Genomic DNA, 14,302 nt, shown 5'->3' on the forward strand with positions numbered 1-14,302 from the left:
TGTAAACTTTTGAAAAATCTAATATCAGTCTAAAATCAAATATCAGATATTTCAGTATGAAGCCTTCTGAAAAAAGCATATTATGGAATATGCATAACATATTACAGAAATGTAAATATACAGAAACTTAAACAAAAAAATACAATTGGTTGTGTAAAAGCACTTTTTTGACCCACTTAATAGGACTTAAGCACATGTTTATATGCAGTTTTATAGTTATTTCTATATTGTGGTTAAAAAATGGTTAAAATGTACATTCATGGTGCTTACATATTATTGTAGCCCAGTTTGTGCTGATTTTTTTTTTTTTTTTTCTTTAACCCAGTAATGTTTTTAAGATACTGAAAAAAGCACAAATGTCAAGGCATGTCAAAACTTCTTCAGGGCCCCAAAACACATCATCAGACCCCAGAGGGTTAAAAGTGTACTCAAGTTGTTCAGAAATAGGCATAAAAGTGTCACTCTCTTTTCTTTTCTTTTCTTTTATAAATGTTGGATTATCGGCAAGTACAATATTTTGAAAATATACTTGTAAAGTTTGAAGTAGACTACAAGTGCATATTTAGTACAATATTCTTTCTTTCTTTCTTTCTTTCTTTCTTTCTTTCTTTCTTTCTTTCTTTCTTTCTTTCTTTCTGTGAATATTTTACTTAAATTCCAAACTCCAGGACCAAATATAACTCCACAATCTTGTCAACAACTATCTAATTTATTTCCATTTATTTTCATTTAACTTTCTGATACACAATGCCCTTTTGGTGCAACTTAATGGCTGCACTTTGTTCTAGTTTATGTTCCACCACTTTAAGACAAATGGATTTGTTGTCTGTTGTGTTTTCATATTCAAGTGATTATAAGCTAGATGCAGCTTTTTTGGGTTTGCATCGAACGTTTTTAGACTTTTATAATAAATGTGTTTATGAATAAATATTGATCTTCCCTGCTGAAAAAAAAAACCCTGCTAAAACCAGCCTAAACTGGTTGGCTGGTTTTAGCTGGTCAACAGGCTGGTTTTAGAGGCTTTTTGGTCACTTTCTTAGCTGGTCGGGCTGGTCTTAGCTGGTCAGACTGGGAGACCAGCTGGAACAACCAGCTAAAACCAGCCTAGACAGGCTGGGAGACCAGCTAAAACCAGCTACTTCCATCTTAAACCAGCTAAGACCACCCAATCAGGTTATGCTAGTTTTAGCTGATCATCCAGCCTGGTCTTTGCTGGTCAGCAGGCTGGTTTAAGAGGGTTTTTGACCACTCTCTTAACCGGGTCAGGCTGGTCTTAGCTGGTCAGACTGGGTAATTAGCTAGAACAACCATCTAAAACCAGCCTAGACAGGCTGGGTGACCAACTAAAACCAGCTACTTCCAGCTTAAACCAGCTAAGACCAGCCAATCAGGTTAGGCTGGTCTGGTTGGGAAACCAGCTGGAACAACCAACTAAAATCAACTACTTCCATTTAAACCAACTAACACCAGACAACCAGCTTAGGCTGGTTTTAGCTGTTTTTTTTTTTTTTTTTTTTTTTTCAGCAGGGTGTTGAAAGCAGTTATTTTGAGATTGATGGCAAATGTTCTACTCCTATTCAAATTTGACATTGAAGGGGTGCATACAACATATTTGACCACTGGCAACTAGTTGCCGCACAAAAAAAAAAAAAAAAAAAAAACCTGGGGAAAGTAAATGTAGAAAATGTTCACATAGGACACTATTAACTCAACTATATGCATGAAACCATTCAGAAAAATGTGGCCACAAATGGGTTAAGGAGAAACAAATAAAAAAAAGAAAAATCAAAGTATCCTGAGCTATGAAAGAGCAACATTTGAGCTATAAAATATTCCTAATTAATGCTCATTCACCAGTTGCTCAGAATAAGATACTCATTTATCATCATAAGTCAAACTAACAATAACACAACCCTATCTGAAGTAACCTTTATAGTCATTAATTTTAAAGACAAACAGATGATAGAGATAAAACATAGATGTTGTTATCCATTTAAGTGGATGCATTTAACATCAGAAATTAATTCCTCCTGAACTCCATGTGGAATATTCCTCGCATTAAGTCACTGAAATGAAAATATGAGGAAGAAAATCACAATGTCTTGACGTTTTTGTGACAGGTGCAGTTTCTCTGAGAAACTTGCTCATGTCATATAATAGCCTGCACTGTTTGTCACACATATGCAAGGGAAAACTGCTAAATAATTGCTCTGCCACAGACTAATATTTTGGCACAGTTGTATACTTTCACAGCTCTCAGTAAGTCTGTGTGCCTTCCTGAGTTTGACATCGCTTTTCTTTATTTTAGCTAATAAACTGAAATTTGAAATCAAACACATACAGTATTTGCACTTTGAACTCACACTGGGCTAAACACGACTACGAAGCGTTTCTGTAGAGGAAGGCTCCGTGAGTCCAGCGTTCGCCCAAGCTCTGAATATATATTGAATATTTGAATATTGTAGGCACTCGTTTGCATCCAAATGAGTTCTGCTTGTCTGGGTGATGGACAATTTCAACTTGACCCCTGTCTCTTTGTATGCAACCTACAGTTTACTGTCAAAAGCGTCTCATTGTCTTCAGCTCATTTTTGTGTTTACCTCTGGCAACCCCACATTTCTCAGTGTCTCTAAAGTATGGATTTTGTCTGTAAACATTGTACTTTATATCCCAGTCACACTATTGTCTGGGTGAAGTCATCTCCGTTCTATTGTTTAAAACCTTCATTCAGAAGCCATCGAGGTAAAGAGATATGTGGGAAAAATCTGCCTTTGTTAGAAAATGTGTTCCAAATAAGCAATTTGTGAGTCGCAGACCATTCATTAGTGGTGTTTGGTAAGTCAGCTATACGCTATACAAATCATTTTAAAATTATTGGAGTATGTTTTACAAGAAAATACAATTTCAGTCTTTTTACTTCGAAAATTCACATTTAATTCGTTGCTTGCCAGAGTTATAAAGGTATATGTTTTATGTTAGCTAGTTGACAAGTCAACATTTCACTTAAAAATAAAATAAATAAATACTATAATAGAATCTGAATGATGCTAAAATAAATGTTTAATAATAATAACAATATTATAATTATAATAATAAATATTAATTAATTTTTTATTTTATAATTATTTTAATTATTTTTTTAAAATTTACTAGTAATTTCTTGGAGAAAACAGTAAATCCTTTTTAATCAGTATTTATTTATTTGTTATATTTCCCCCCCACTTTATTTTATTTTGTTTTATTTTCTCTCACTTTATTTTATTTTATTTTATTTTATTTTATTTTTTAATTTAATTTAAAATTTCCTTTATTTTATTTAATATTTTATTGTATTTTATTTTATATTTTATTTTACCTCTTTATTTTATGTTATCTCTTCATTTTATTTTATTCTATTTTATTTATCTATTTTACCTAACTTTATTTTATTATATTTGACCTCTTTATTTTACCTCATTTTATTTTATTTAAATTTATTTTATTTTATTTTATCAAACTTTATTTTATTATATTTTATTTTATTTACCTCACTTTACTTTATTTTATTTACCTCATTTTACTTTATTTTATTTTACCTCAATTTACTTTAATTTATTTTACCTCTTTATTGTATTCTATCTCTTAATTTTATTTTATTCTGTTTTATTTATTTATTTATTTATTTATTTATTTTATTTATTTTACCTTACTTTATTTTATTTGACCTCACTTTACTTTACTTTATTTTATCTCTTCATTTTATTTTATTCTATTTTATTCATCTATTTTACCCCACATTACTTTTTTATTTTACCTCACTTTACTTTATTTTACCTTTTTATTTTATTTATTTATTTAATCTCATCATTTTATTTTATTCTATTCTTTTTTTACTTCTTTATTTTATTTTACCTCTTTATTGTACCTTATTTTATTTTATTTTAATTTATTTCATTTTAGATCTTTATTTAATTTAATTTAATTTTACCTCTTTATTTTAGCTCATTTTATTTTATTTTAGCTCATTATTTTATTTTATTTTATTATTTTATTTTATTTTATTTAGGGTCACACAGCTGGCCTACTCAATAAATGCACAGAGAGCAATTTAAACCCCCACATTTACACCCAGACCCAGACAGATCCAACAGGCACGAAGATGCAATGCAGTCGGTGGATTAATTTGGTGACTGCTAGTCTATGACGGGCTCCATAACCCGCGTGTGTGTGTATGCTTGTTCAACTGAAGCCTCTCCAAATGACTTCACCAATCACTTGTGAGAGCAGAGTGTATTTGAAAGCAATTGGCTTCTCAAATGAGAAATATAAAGATACCAATATTATGCATGAAGTTATTTTGGACTCTCGGAGGGCCACTAAAGAAGTAATTCCCCTCGGATGGAGATACCCGGTAACTAATATGAATGCAAATTGGATTAAACGCCTGCATTAGTGTCTGATAAACAATTTGCGTTGCCAAGTGCTCAGAAGGGATGCAACGTTTTAACTCGAGCTCTCGTTTTTGATAGACTGTGATTGAATTCACTCTATGTACTTTTCAGTACTTTAGTACTTTAGAAATGCATTCTTAAACATTATAAAGGCTTTTATTGTTGTGTATAACACTTTTTATCTTTTCACAAACGATACTTATCAAAGTCATAGTATAATATAATATGTATTCATAACAATCATCATAAAACTGATTCTAAATTCTGAATGAATGAGTCAGACTTTAAACTATTGTAAAATGCCAGTAAACACATCTAATGCACTGAGTTTCTTGGCTGCTTTGAGCAATAACTAATAACTAATTACAATTACATTAACTATTTACATTGCTAAGTTTCTTTTATGGAAAGTAATGCATTACATTACTATTTGCGTTATGAGCTGGGCTTGCTTATTTATTTTCAATAACATAAAAACCCAAAAGTTATATTTTTTTGGCAATTGTAAAGGCCCTTTCACACCAAAAGTTAAATGAATAAACCTGGCTGAAGGAAGTGCCTCTATCTCTGCACTACTCCTGATTTCTCTCAGCATGGGTAAAGAAAAGATGTCAGTGAATAAATGGGAAAACAAATTAACTAGCATATTTGCATTACATATTTGAAAAAAAGTTACTTTACTAGTTACTTTGAAAAAAAAAGTAATCTGATTACTTGTAATGCATAACCCCCAACACTCTTTTGCTGTGTGTGTGTGTGTGTGTGTGTGTGTGTGTGTGTGTGTGAGGGCTAATTAAAGGATAAGAGGCTTGTCTATGCTTAACTGAGAAGGCAGTTCATTGTGTCAGCCCTTCTTGAAGCATTACATGGTAAGAGTTGTAGAAATAACATCTCTCACGCTGTCTGTTAAATGTTATTAGCTCTTTCAATTTTTAAGATCTCTGTATAGTTGCCACTCACTAGACACTGTATGCAGTGGCACTAACTTACAGTAATATACTTATTGTAATAATAGTAATTTATTTATTATATGAAATGTATTATGTATGATGCTACCACCACTATGCTTGACTGTAGGCAAGACACAATTTTCTTGGTACTCCTCACCAGGGCATCGCCACACATGCTGGACACCATCTGAGCCAAACAAGTTTATCTTATGGTCTCATCAGACCACAGGACATAGTTCTAGTAATTCATGCTTTTGGTTGTCTTCAGCAAACTGTTTGCGGGCTTTCTTGTGAACCAGCTTCAGATGAGGCTTCCTTCTGGGATGACGCCTATGCAAACCGACTTGTTGCAGTGTGCGACGTATGGCCTGAGCACTGACAAGCTGACCTTCTACTTCTGCAACCTTTAAATCAATGCTTTCAGCACTCATGGCTCTGTTTTTTTGATACCAGGTTCTGCACCTGACGCACAGAACGAGTTTGTTGATCGACCCTCGCAAAGCCTGTTCTGAATGGAACCCATCTTGGAAAGCCTCTGTATGACCCTGACCACTGTAGTGTAACTCTGTTTCAGGGTGTTACTGAACCTCTAATAGCCTTGGCCATCTTTGTGGAGAGCAACAATGCTAATTCTCAAATCCTCAGAGAGTTCTTTGCCATGAGATGCCATGTTGAACATCCAGTGGTCAGTATGAGAGAATTGTACTTAAAGCACCTAATTTTAACTGCTCTAATATAAGATACACAACTTTGTATGGTCCTGTCAAGCAGACAAAAACATAAAAATGATGAATAGGACATGTGGCTTTGCATGGTTCAACAACATACTTCTGTTATCACTTAGGGTGTACTCACTTTTGTTGCCAGCTTTTTGACAATAATGGCTGTATGTTGAGTTATTTTCAGAGGACAGTAAATCTATACTGCTATACAAGCTGCACATTGACTACTCTATGAAGCAGGGTGGGGCTGAAAGTCATGGAAGTGAAACGAGGATGCTGGAGCGATTGCTAATGAAGGACGAGTGTGACACACGGTCGAAAGCAGCTGAGCTTTTATTATGCCACAGTCGACCGTTTCCGCTTCGTTCAGTCATGCATATGTATATAGGAAAAGGCATTGCTGTTTTATTATATAGATACATTTAAGTGTGTTGTGTGTTCGTCACCTGTGTAATAACATAACATAACAAGTGTCTTTGGGGTTTCCACGCTTTCTGCAAAATAAAACTGGAAAATCGAGGGTGTATGACATCAGTGGCATGTGAAAAGTGACTAGGTAAAATTGCTTTTTTCTCTAGATTTAAAAATTCTTCGAAACATCTGGGATAATGTAAGTATACGAGTCAGTATAATATATAACACACATGCAGGTCGCACATTGAATATGTTTTGCAGTAATCAGTTGTTCCACAAGGTGGCAGCAATGTCCCGGGTCTTAGTTTCACATTTGAAAACGATACTAAAGAGATGGAACAACAGCAACAACAACAAAAAAAAGCGGAGACTGCAAAAACAACAGGCGTTTACATTATTTTGCCACAAAGAACCTTTTGTGAAACAGAAAGGTTCTTCAAATGTTATTAGTACTTCATGGAACCATTTACACAAAAAGGTTCTAGGGCATCGTGAAGCACCTTTATTTTTAAGAGTGTACAAAAACAAAGAATACTTTGGACTTAAAGGTCAGAGAGAGGGTGAATCATGGTCATGAAAATAAAATTACAACCTCACTGGTTCAAGAGACTTTGTAATTGGACTTCTGGGAAGAGAATAAATGCTGTAAAAGTGCAGCATGTTACCTTTAAAGGTTTAAGAGTGATTGTGTGTCTCTGTAGGGTATTTAGCAGTAGACTACTAGCGGATGCGGGCGTCTACAGGACGTGACGTGCCATTGTGACAGCCTTTCAGGTGTGATGTGAAACGCAGGTGGTAGTTTCTAAAACGCAGGCAACATTTCAGCGGAGCTCGAGGTAAAACTGCTCTCAATGTGCCAGACTCACGCTGCGATGTCAACGCATATTTAGCGTCGCAATTTTAAAAAGTTGAGTCTAGTAACTCGGAGGCTCACCCGGAGTCGTCGCCTGTCACAAGCGCCTTCTCTTTGGCTCTCCGCTCGGCCTGTCAAGGTGCGCGGGAATCACAGCGTTGTCTATTCTCTTTGATTTGTCGCAGATGTATGCAGCGCTGTTGACACGAGATTCTCTTGTTATTTTACATTCAACATCCTCCCCCCAAGTTTATCTCTCCCCTGTTCTCATTCGAGCAATTCAGTTGACTCTTGCATCTTAAAACGTGTGAAGAGTCTTTAGAAGTGCAGCGCTACATGATCATCAGAGAAAGTCGTTATGACAATGTTCCAGTTGTCGTTCGCACTACTGCTCACTCCCTGATACTGATCAAAACCAGCAAAGTGACGCTTTAGTTTCTTTCTCGCCAGTACATGAATACGTGTACAAAGTTAATTAGGCCTCAGACTGAACATGTCCGCAGAGTTTTTAGAGGCTTTTTGACAGGTCTGTTAAAGGACAGCAATAAAGAAGACGAGAGAGTAATGTTTTCCGCTAATGTTAGATGTAATTTATCTCAGCGGTGCACGTGCTGCTTGGATGAACTAAAATAATATGAAGATAAAGAGAGGTGTACAGGCAACACATTTGCATGTTTTAGAGACAAATGGAGTTCTGGTGAAAATATACTATTACCCTTTTGTCCCTGTAATCAGGGACACATTAATCAAGGCTGTAACTCCCTGTACACTTTCATTTCACACACACTATGTATATACCATTCCCTTCGTGCAAATATTAAATGAAACAATAAGTTGAGGGTACTAATGTACTAAACGGAAACGTTTTTCCTTTGACTTTTGAAAAGTTTCACTTACAAAAAGATTTCTGTTCACTTGGATTTATGAAAATGAGCAAAAAGACTATTATTCATGCCAGGCCAGTAGGTGGCGATCTCATTTTGTAAGGAAATGCTAAGTCCCTGTGCATATTCCTATAGACTGAACACATAATACACATCCACATGACGTCAATGTTTTTGCAAATTCACATTTTTGTACTTTTCACAGTATTGTTTTCAAAAACTTGCACTTGAAACCCTTTTTAAAAATGTGCATTTTCAGGCCTCCAAAACAACGTTGTGGTGTTAATGAACGGCAAAAATGCGTTAAACGTTTTCCTTTTCAATTGAAAACGATGTCTGGAATGTCTGGGGTGGGATCTGTTTGTCCATCTAGTCTAGTGGACAACGGGGGAGCGTTTGGGAAACAGTTGGACGATTTGTAGATCCACAAAGATACTGAAACTTTTAATTAGGTGAATTTCATAATTTCAGCCCAAAATGATAAGATTATAAGACAAATTGTTTCATTTAATTCATTTTCGTTTGTTTCCACTATATCGTTCCTGTCTCCTGTGTATTTATTCCCTGAGGGAATGTATGAATGAATGAATCAGTGAATCAAGATATATTGTTTGCTTGTTTGTTTTTGTTTTTGAAAGAAGACTCTTATGCTCACAAAGGCTGTGTTATTTGAAATACAGAAAAAAAAAATTGTGAAATATTACAATTGAAAATATTTTTTTTCTGTTTTAATATAATTCAAATTGTAATTTATTCCTGTGATGGGAAAGCTGTTTTTGTGTTACATGATCTTTCAGAAATCATTCCAATGAGCTGATTTGCTTATTTTTTAACAATACCAGAACAGCATTTATTTGAAATATCTTTTGAAATATGATTTATTTTTTTAACAGTAATGTAATATATATTTTAAAAATTTGATTTTACTGAACTGAATTTATGTTGATTTTAATCCAGTCAATCAATGATTGTGTCCAGATATTGTCCTGACTGTAAAATAGCAATTTTGCAAGTAAATATTTATATTGTCATGAAAATAATTTCACAAACATATTTCATATTAAATATTTGATATGCAAAAAAAGAGATTTTGTTGGTTTTTGTGGGGTTCGTAGATCTGACATTTCTTTATGAGATTCACTTGTCTTTTTTGTCTGTTTTTGAGTCCTCTCACAGTTACTTTATTTGTGACTATCAATCAACTTTATTCTGATTGCTGTCAGTAAGAGGGTTAAGCCGTTTTATAGTGTAAATTGGTGTCATAATTATGTAAAGATGCAGCAGTGCTGTTTCTCAAGAGTAATTACCTGCACTAAACTGATTGATGTGTCTCTTTTATTGAATGGCTGGAGTGTGTGTGTGCTTTACTGCTGGAGGAGAGTGTTTTTATAAGCGGTTTGTGTGATGAGAGTGTTTCAGTAATGAGGTCCCGCGGGACTCTCACCGGGTAATTACAGTCTCTATGAGATATTAAACTGTTTCCTGTGTCTTTTTGTTGGGATTTAATTACATGCAACAAGTAAGCCGAGTCTTTTCATTCTCTTCCATGGCACAAACGAATGTAACTGGCATCATGTCTGCAAAAGAATTGTTTTATATGATAAATAGCTTCACATAAGGGAATTATAAGAGATGTCATGGAGAGCTGAAAGACTTCACGTCCTATTGAAATTTATCGCCGAGGTTTGTTTCATGTTGATGTGATGGGGGAATCACACTGGTTTTGCACTATTCTTGTTTGAATTGATTTTTGAAAATATTCATTTGAACTGTTAGCACCTGAACTGATCATTCAAAAAAGTGGCCATCATTTTGCATATTTATATATTTCAAAGCTTTTGGATTCTCCTGAAAAATGTTTCCGTTTGGCTGAAAATGTTTGCGTCCATTTGCAAAACATTTTTGTTGCCTTGCAGAAGTACATGTCGTGTTTTCAACTTTGATTATTTCGCTGAAGTTCACAGCATAGAATCTTTAAAATACATCCAAGAATTTTACACAACGGTCTTTCATCATGGAAACATTTCCACGCCCCTAAACATGGCACAGCACAAAACAAAATGTGCTTTACCTCTCAGTCATATGGCCTTTTGGGTGGGCCTTGGCCATTTAAAGTGGCCAAGGTTCCCAGACCTTCTGCCGTCAATCTGAAGGCCTGGCTACGCAAGACTAGTCATGGACCATGGTCTTTGAAATTAATTCAGATTGAATTTGACATATTAATTTGGTATGTAAGTTCTGTGATTTGGCTGACATTTTGAATGTGTATTTGTGTATTTCAGGTCTCATCAGACCAGGCGGAGGACATACATTTATCTGTGAAGCATGAAGACATGATGCACAGTGATTCCAGTCGCAACGCGAGTCCCTGCGATGGCACTGAACTCAGCAGCAGCGACCTGCTGTCCTTAAAGAGTGACACCGTATCTCTGATCAGCGAAGGGGCCATCTCATGCAAAGTTAGCGCTATAAACACACAAACACACACGATGCCTTTTTTATCTAATGTTGGGTTCACACAAATGTCTGGGGTAACATCTAGTTGGATGATTGACTACAGGGGGTCACACATTACACAACTTTTCAGGAAGAATCGCAGACAACTCTGTCTTGTCTACAAACTGCATTTCACAACCAAACACATGTGAGTATTGATAGAGAAATAACATAAGATCACACGAGAGACAAGCCCTGTATCTCCTCTCTCATTGGTCGTAGGTCTGTTAGGTATGTGACTCCTCCCACGGAACTTTCCCTGCCCTGTATCTCCTCTCTCATTGGTTGTGGGTCTATGACTCCTCCCACTGAACTTCCCCTGCCCTGTATCTCCTCTCTCATTGGTTGTAGGTCTGTTAGGTCAGTGACTCCTCCCACTGAACTTTCCCTGCCCTGTATCTCCTCTCTCATTGGTTGTGGGTCTATGACTCCTCCCACTGAACTTCCCCTGCCCTGTATCTCCTCTCTCATTGGTTGTAGGTCTGTTAGGTCAGTGACTCCTCCCACTGAACTTCCCCTGCCCTGTATCTCCTCTCTCATTGGTTGTAGGTGTGTGACTCCTCCCACGGAACTTTCCCTTGCCCTGTATCTCCTCTCTCATTGGTTGTAGGTCTGTGACTCCTCCCACGGAACTTTCCCTTGCCCTGTATCTCCTCTCTCATTGGCTGTAGGTCTGTAAGGTCTGTGACTCCTCCCACGGAACTTTCCCTTGCCCTGTATCTCTTCTCTCATTGGTTGTAGGTCTGTGACTCGTCCCACGGAACTTTCTCTTGCCCTGTATCTCCTCTCTCATTGGCTGTAGGTCTGTAAGGTCTGTGACTCCTCCTACTGAACTTTCCCTTGCCCTGTATCTCCTCTCTCATTGGCTGTAGGTCTGTAAGGTCTGTGACTCCTCCTACTGAACTTTCCCTTGCCCTGTATCTCTTCTCTCACTGGTTGTAGGTCTGTGACTCCTCCCATGGAACTTTCTCTTGCCCTGTATCTCCTCTCTCATTGGCTGTAGGTCTGTAAGGTCTGTGACTCCTCCTACTGAACTTTCCCTTGCCCTGTATCTCTTCTCTGATTGGCTGTAGGTCTGTAAGGTCTGTGACTCCTCCTACTGAACTTTCCCTTGCCCTGTATCTCCTCTCTCATTGGCTGTAGGTCTGTAAGGTCTGTGACTCCTCCTACTGAACTTTCCCTTGCCCTGTATCTCCTCTCTCATTGGCTGTAGGTCTGTAAGGTCTGTGACTCCTCCTACTGAACTTTCCCTTGCCCTGTATCTCTTCTCTGATTGGCTGTAGGTCTATGACTCCTCCCACTGAACATTCCATCGCCCTGTATCTCCTTTCTTATTGGCTGTAGGTCTATGACTCCTCCTACTGAATTTCCCCTCGTCCTGTATATCCTCTCTCATTGGCTGTAGATCATCAGTAATGTCATTCCAACTCAAAACACATTTCACACTGCAGGACTGTGAGTCACCAACAGGCCCTGATATTAAGCATGCCAAATATCAGCAACGCGTCAGCTTGTCTCTCAGATCGCATCTTTGTTAACACACTCTATGCACTGATTTGCCTCTGATTTGTCAGGTATTTGTCAGCAATTTTCACAAAACTAAAATCCTGCAAGTGTGAACCCGGCATTAAACCGATTCCCTCTGCCAGCCAAACAGCAGCACTAATAAGTACTCTGAATAACTTACCAACAACCCTTGCAACTCCCTGGCAGCCACCCACAGTATTCAATTGTGTTTGCAAGATTTTAATAGACAAGCTCATATTAAGCAAATGTAAAAATCCATTTCTCTTTAGTATCTGCGGGTTTCATTTGATCAAACAGCATATGCTCATCATTACATACTCAAGTGCATCTCTGGCTTTGGCTCATCATGTTTTCTCAGCTTGTCTTTTGTAATCCTCTTAGAGGCTCCTGCTTGTCCTGGCTCAGTGAATGTCTTAACTGTACAGTGAGTATGGTCACCCCGCTGATGAGGTCAGCCCGGTCCGCCCTCCTGTGTCAGATCTTAGCACGGTTTTAGACCTTTTGATTTGGGGCGACATACACAGACGGTTACAGGTTTAAGCATGGTTTGTTTGTTGCCTTCCATGGTGTCACACACTCTTATTGAGTAATCCAGATTCAATTTAAGTTCAGTTTTTTGAAGAGAATTTATGGGATAACATATTGTATGTTACTATTAAAAGTAACTTTTATTGTCTGTTTTATTTTTAATATCTATTTTTAATAACCCTAACCCTAACATGAATGCTTAGACCAATGCAAAGTAACATCATATGAATGAAAATACAAATTCGCTCTTTGACAGTAGGTGGCGCTTATGGAAAGACAGAAATGGAGCGGTACATAAAAGAAGCATTGCACAATTTTCTGCATGTCATTGAGAAGAAAAGGAAACAAATACAAGAGTACAGAGACAGTGCTGGTACCACCCTAAGAAAAAAGTTATACATTTACGATACATTTATTTTATACTAAGTATAGTTCAAGTCTATTAAACTTTATACTGACATATCACCCTAGACTTACTGTTATAAAAATTGCAATTAATATTTATTTAGAGTACTACTTGTGCCCAATGCACGTTTCTTAATATTAAGCCTAACATATGTTTTAATGTCACTGTAAGATCTTTAAATAATATCAACCTTTAAATGCAAAATATTTAAAGTTGTAATAATTCATCCACTAAACAGCGAGATGTGATGATGAACCCAAGTGCAGCTTTATTTACAGTGACGTTAAATACAATATCCAAACAATAATCCAAACAATGACGAGACTTGACTTGATACAGACTTGACATAAACTTGACTTGATATAAACAGACTTGACTTGACTTGACTTAACTTGATTCTGACTTGACATAAACTTGACTTGATACAGACTTGACATAAACTTGACTTGATATAAACAGACTTGACTTGACTTGACTTAACTTGATTCTGACTTGACATAAACTTGACTTGATACAGACTTGACATAAACTTGACTTGATATAAACAGACTTGACTTGACTTGACTTAACTTGACTTGATACAGACTAGACAAAGCCACAACTCACCGACAGCTGGTTACAACGTTAATACACGATAAGGAACAATAGAACATGAGGGCTACTTATACTAAACAAATGAGGGTCACATGACACAAACAACTAATGAGAAACAAGAAGCAAGACCATAGCAACCAATGAACAAGCAGAACATAGAACCAAGATATGAACCAATGAAAACATGACACATAGAGCTAAGGAACCAATGACATGAATACATAGTTGCAAGGGAAGCGAGACTAGACAAGGACCATGGCAAAACTTCAAAAAAAACAAAAAAAAAAAAAAAACATGAAAACAAGAACATGAAAACCCAAAACAAAACCAAATCCCAAACCCCACGTTACGAGTGTGCCTAAAGTGTACTTGCAATAGTTCCACTTTAGCACAATCAAATATACTTAAGTATATCTTTAGTTATTAAATTAAAGTTATTAATAAAGTCATTATTAAAATTAAAGTGCATTAAGTACAAAAGTAGTTATTAGCTATTTT

The 14,302-nt window shown here is 36.3% G+C and overlaps 1 protein-coding gene across 1 annotated transcript in view; it reads left to right on the forward strand.

Moving 5' to 3' along the window:
- Positions 1 to 14,302, forward strand: part of LOC141301482 (uncharacterized) — a 64,175-nt gene that overhangs the window by 23,925 nt on the left and 25,948 nt on the right. The window contains exon 4 of the mRNA XM_073831682.1: positions 10,536 to 10,712. Coding sequence (XP_073687783.1) covers positions 10,536 to 10,712 — 177 coding nt within the window. The remainder of the gene's footprint in view (positions 1 to 10,535; positions 10,713 to 14,302) is intronic.

The sequence above is a fragment of the Garra rufa genome, chromosome 25 (assembly GCF_049309525.1).
Source record: "Garra rufa chromosome 25, GarRuf1.0, whole genome shotgun sequence".
Lineage (NCBI taxonomy): Eukaryota > Metazoa > Chordata > Actinopteri > Cypriniformes > Cyprinidae > Garra > Garra rufa.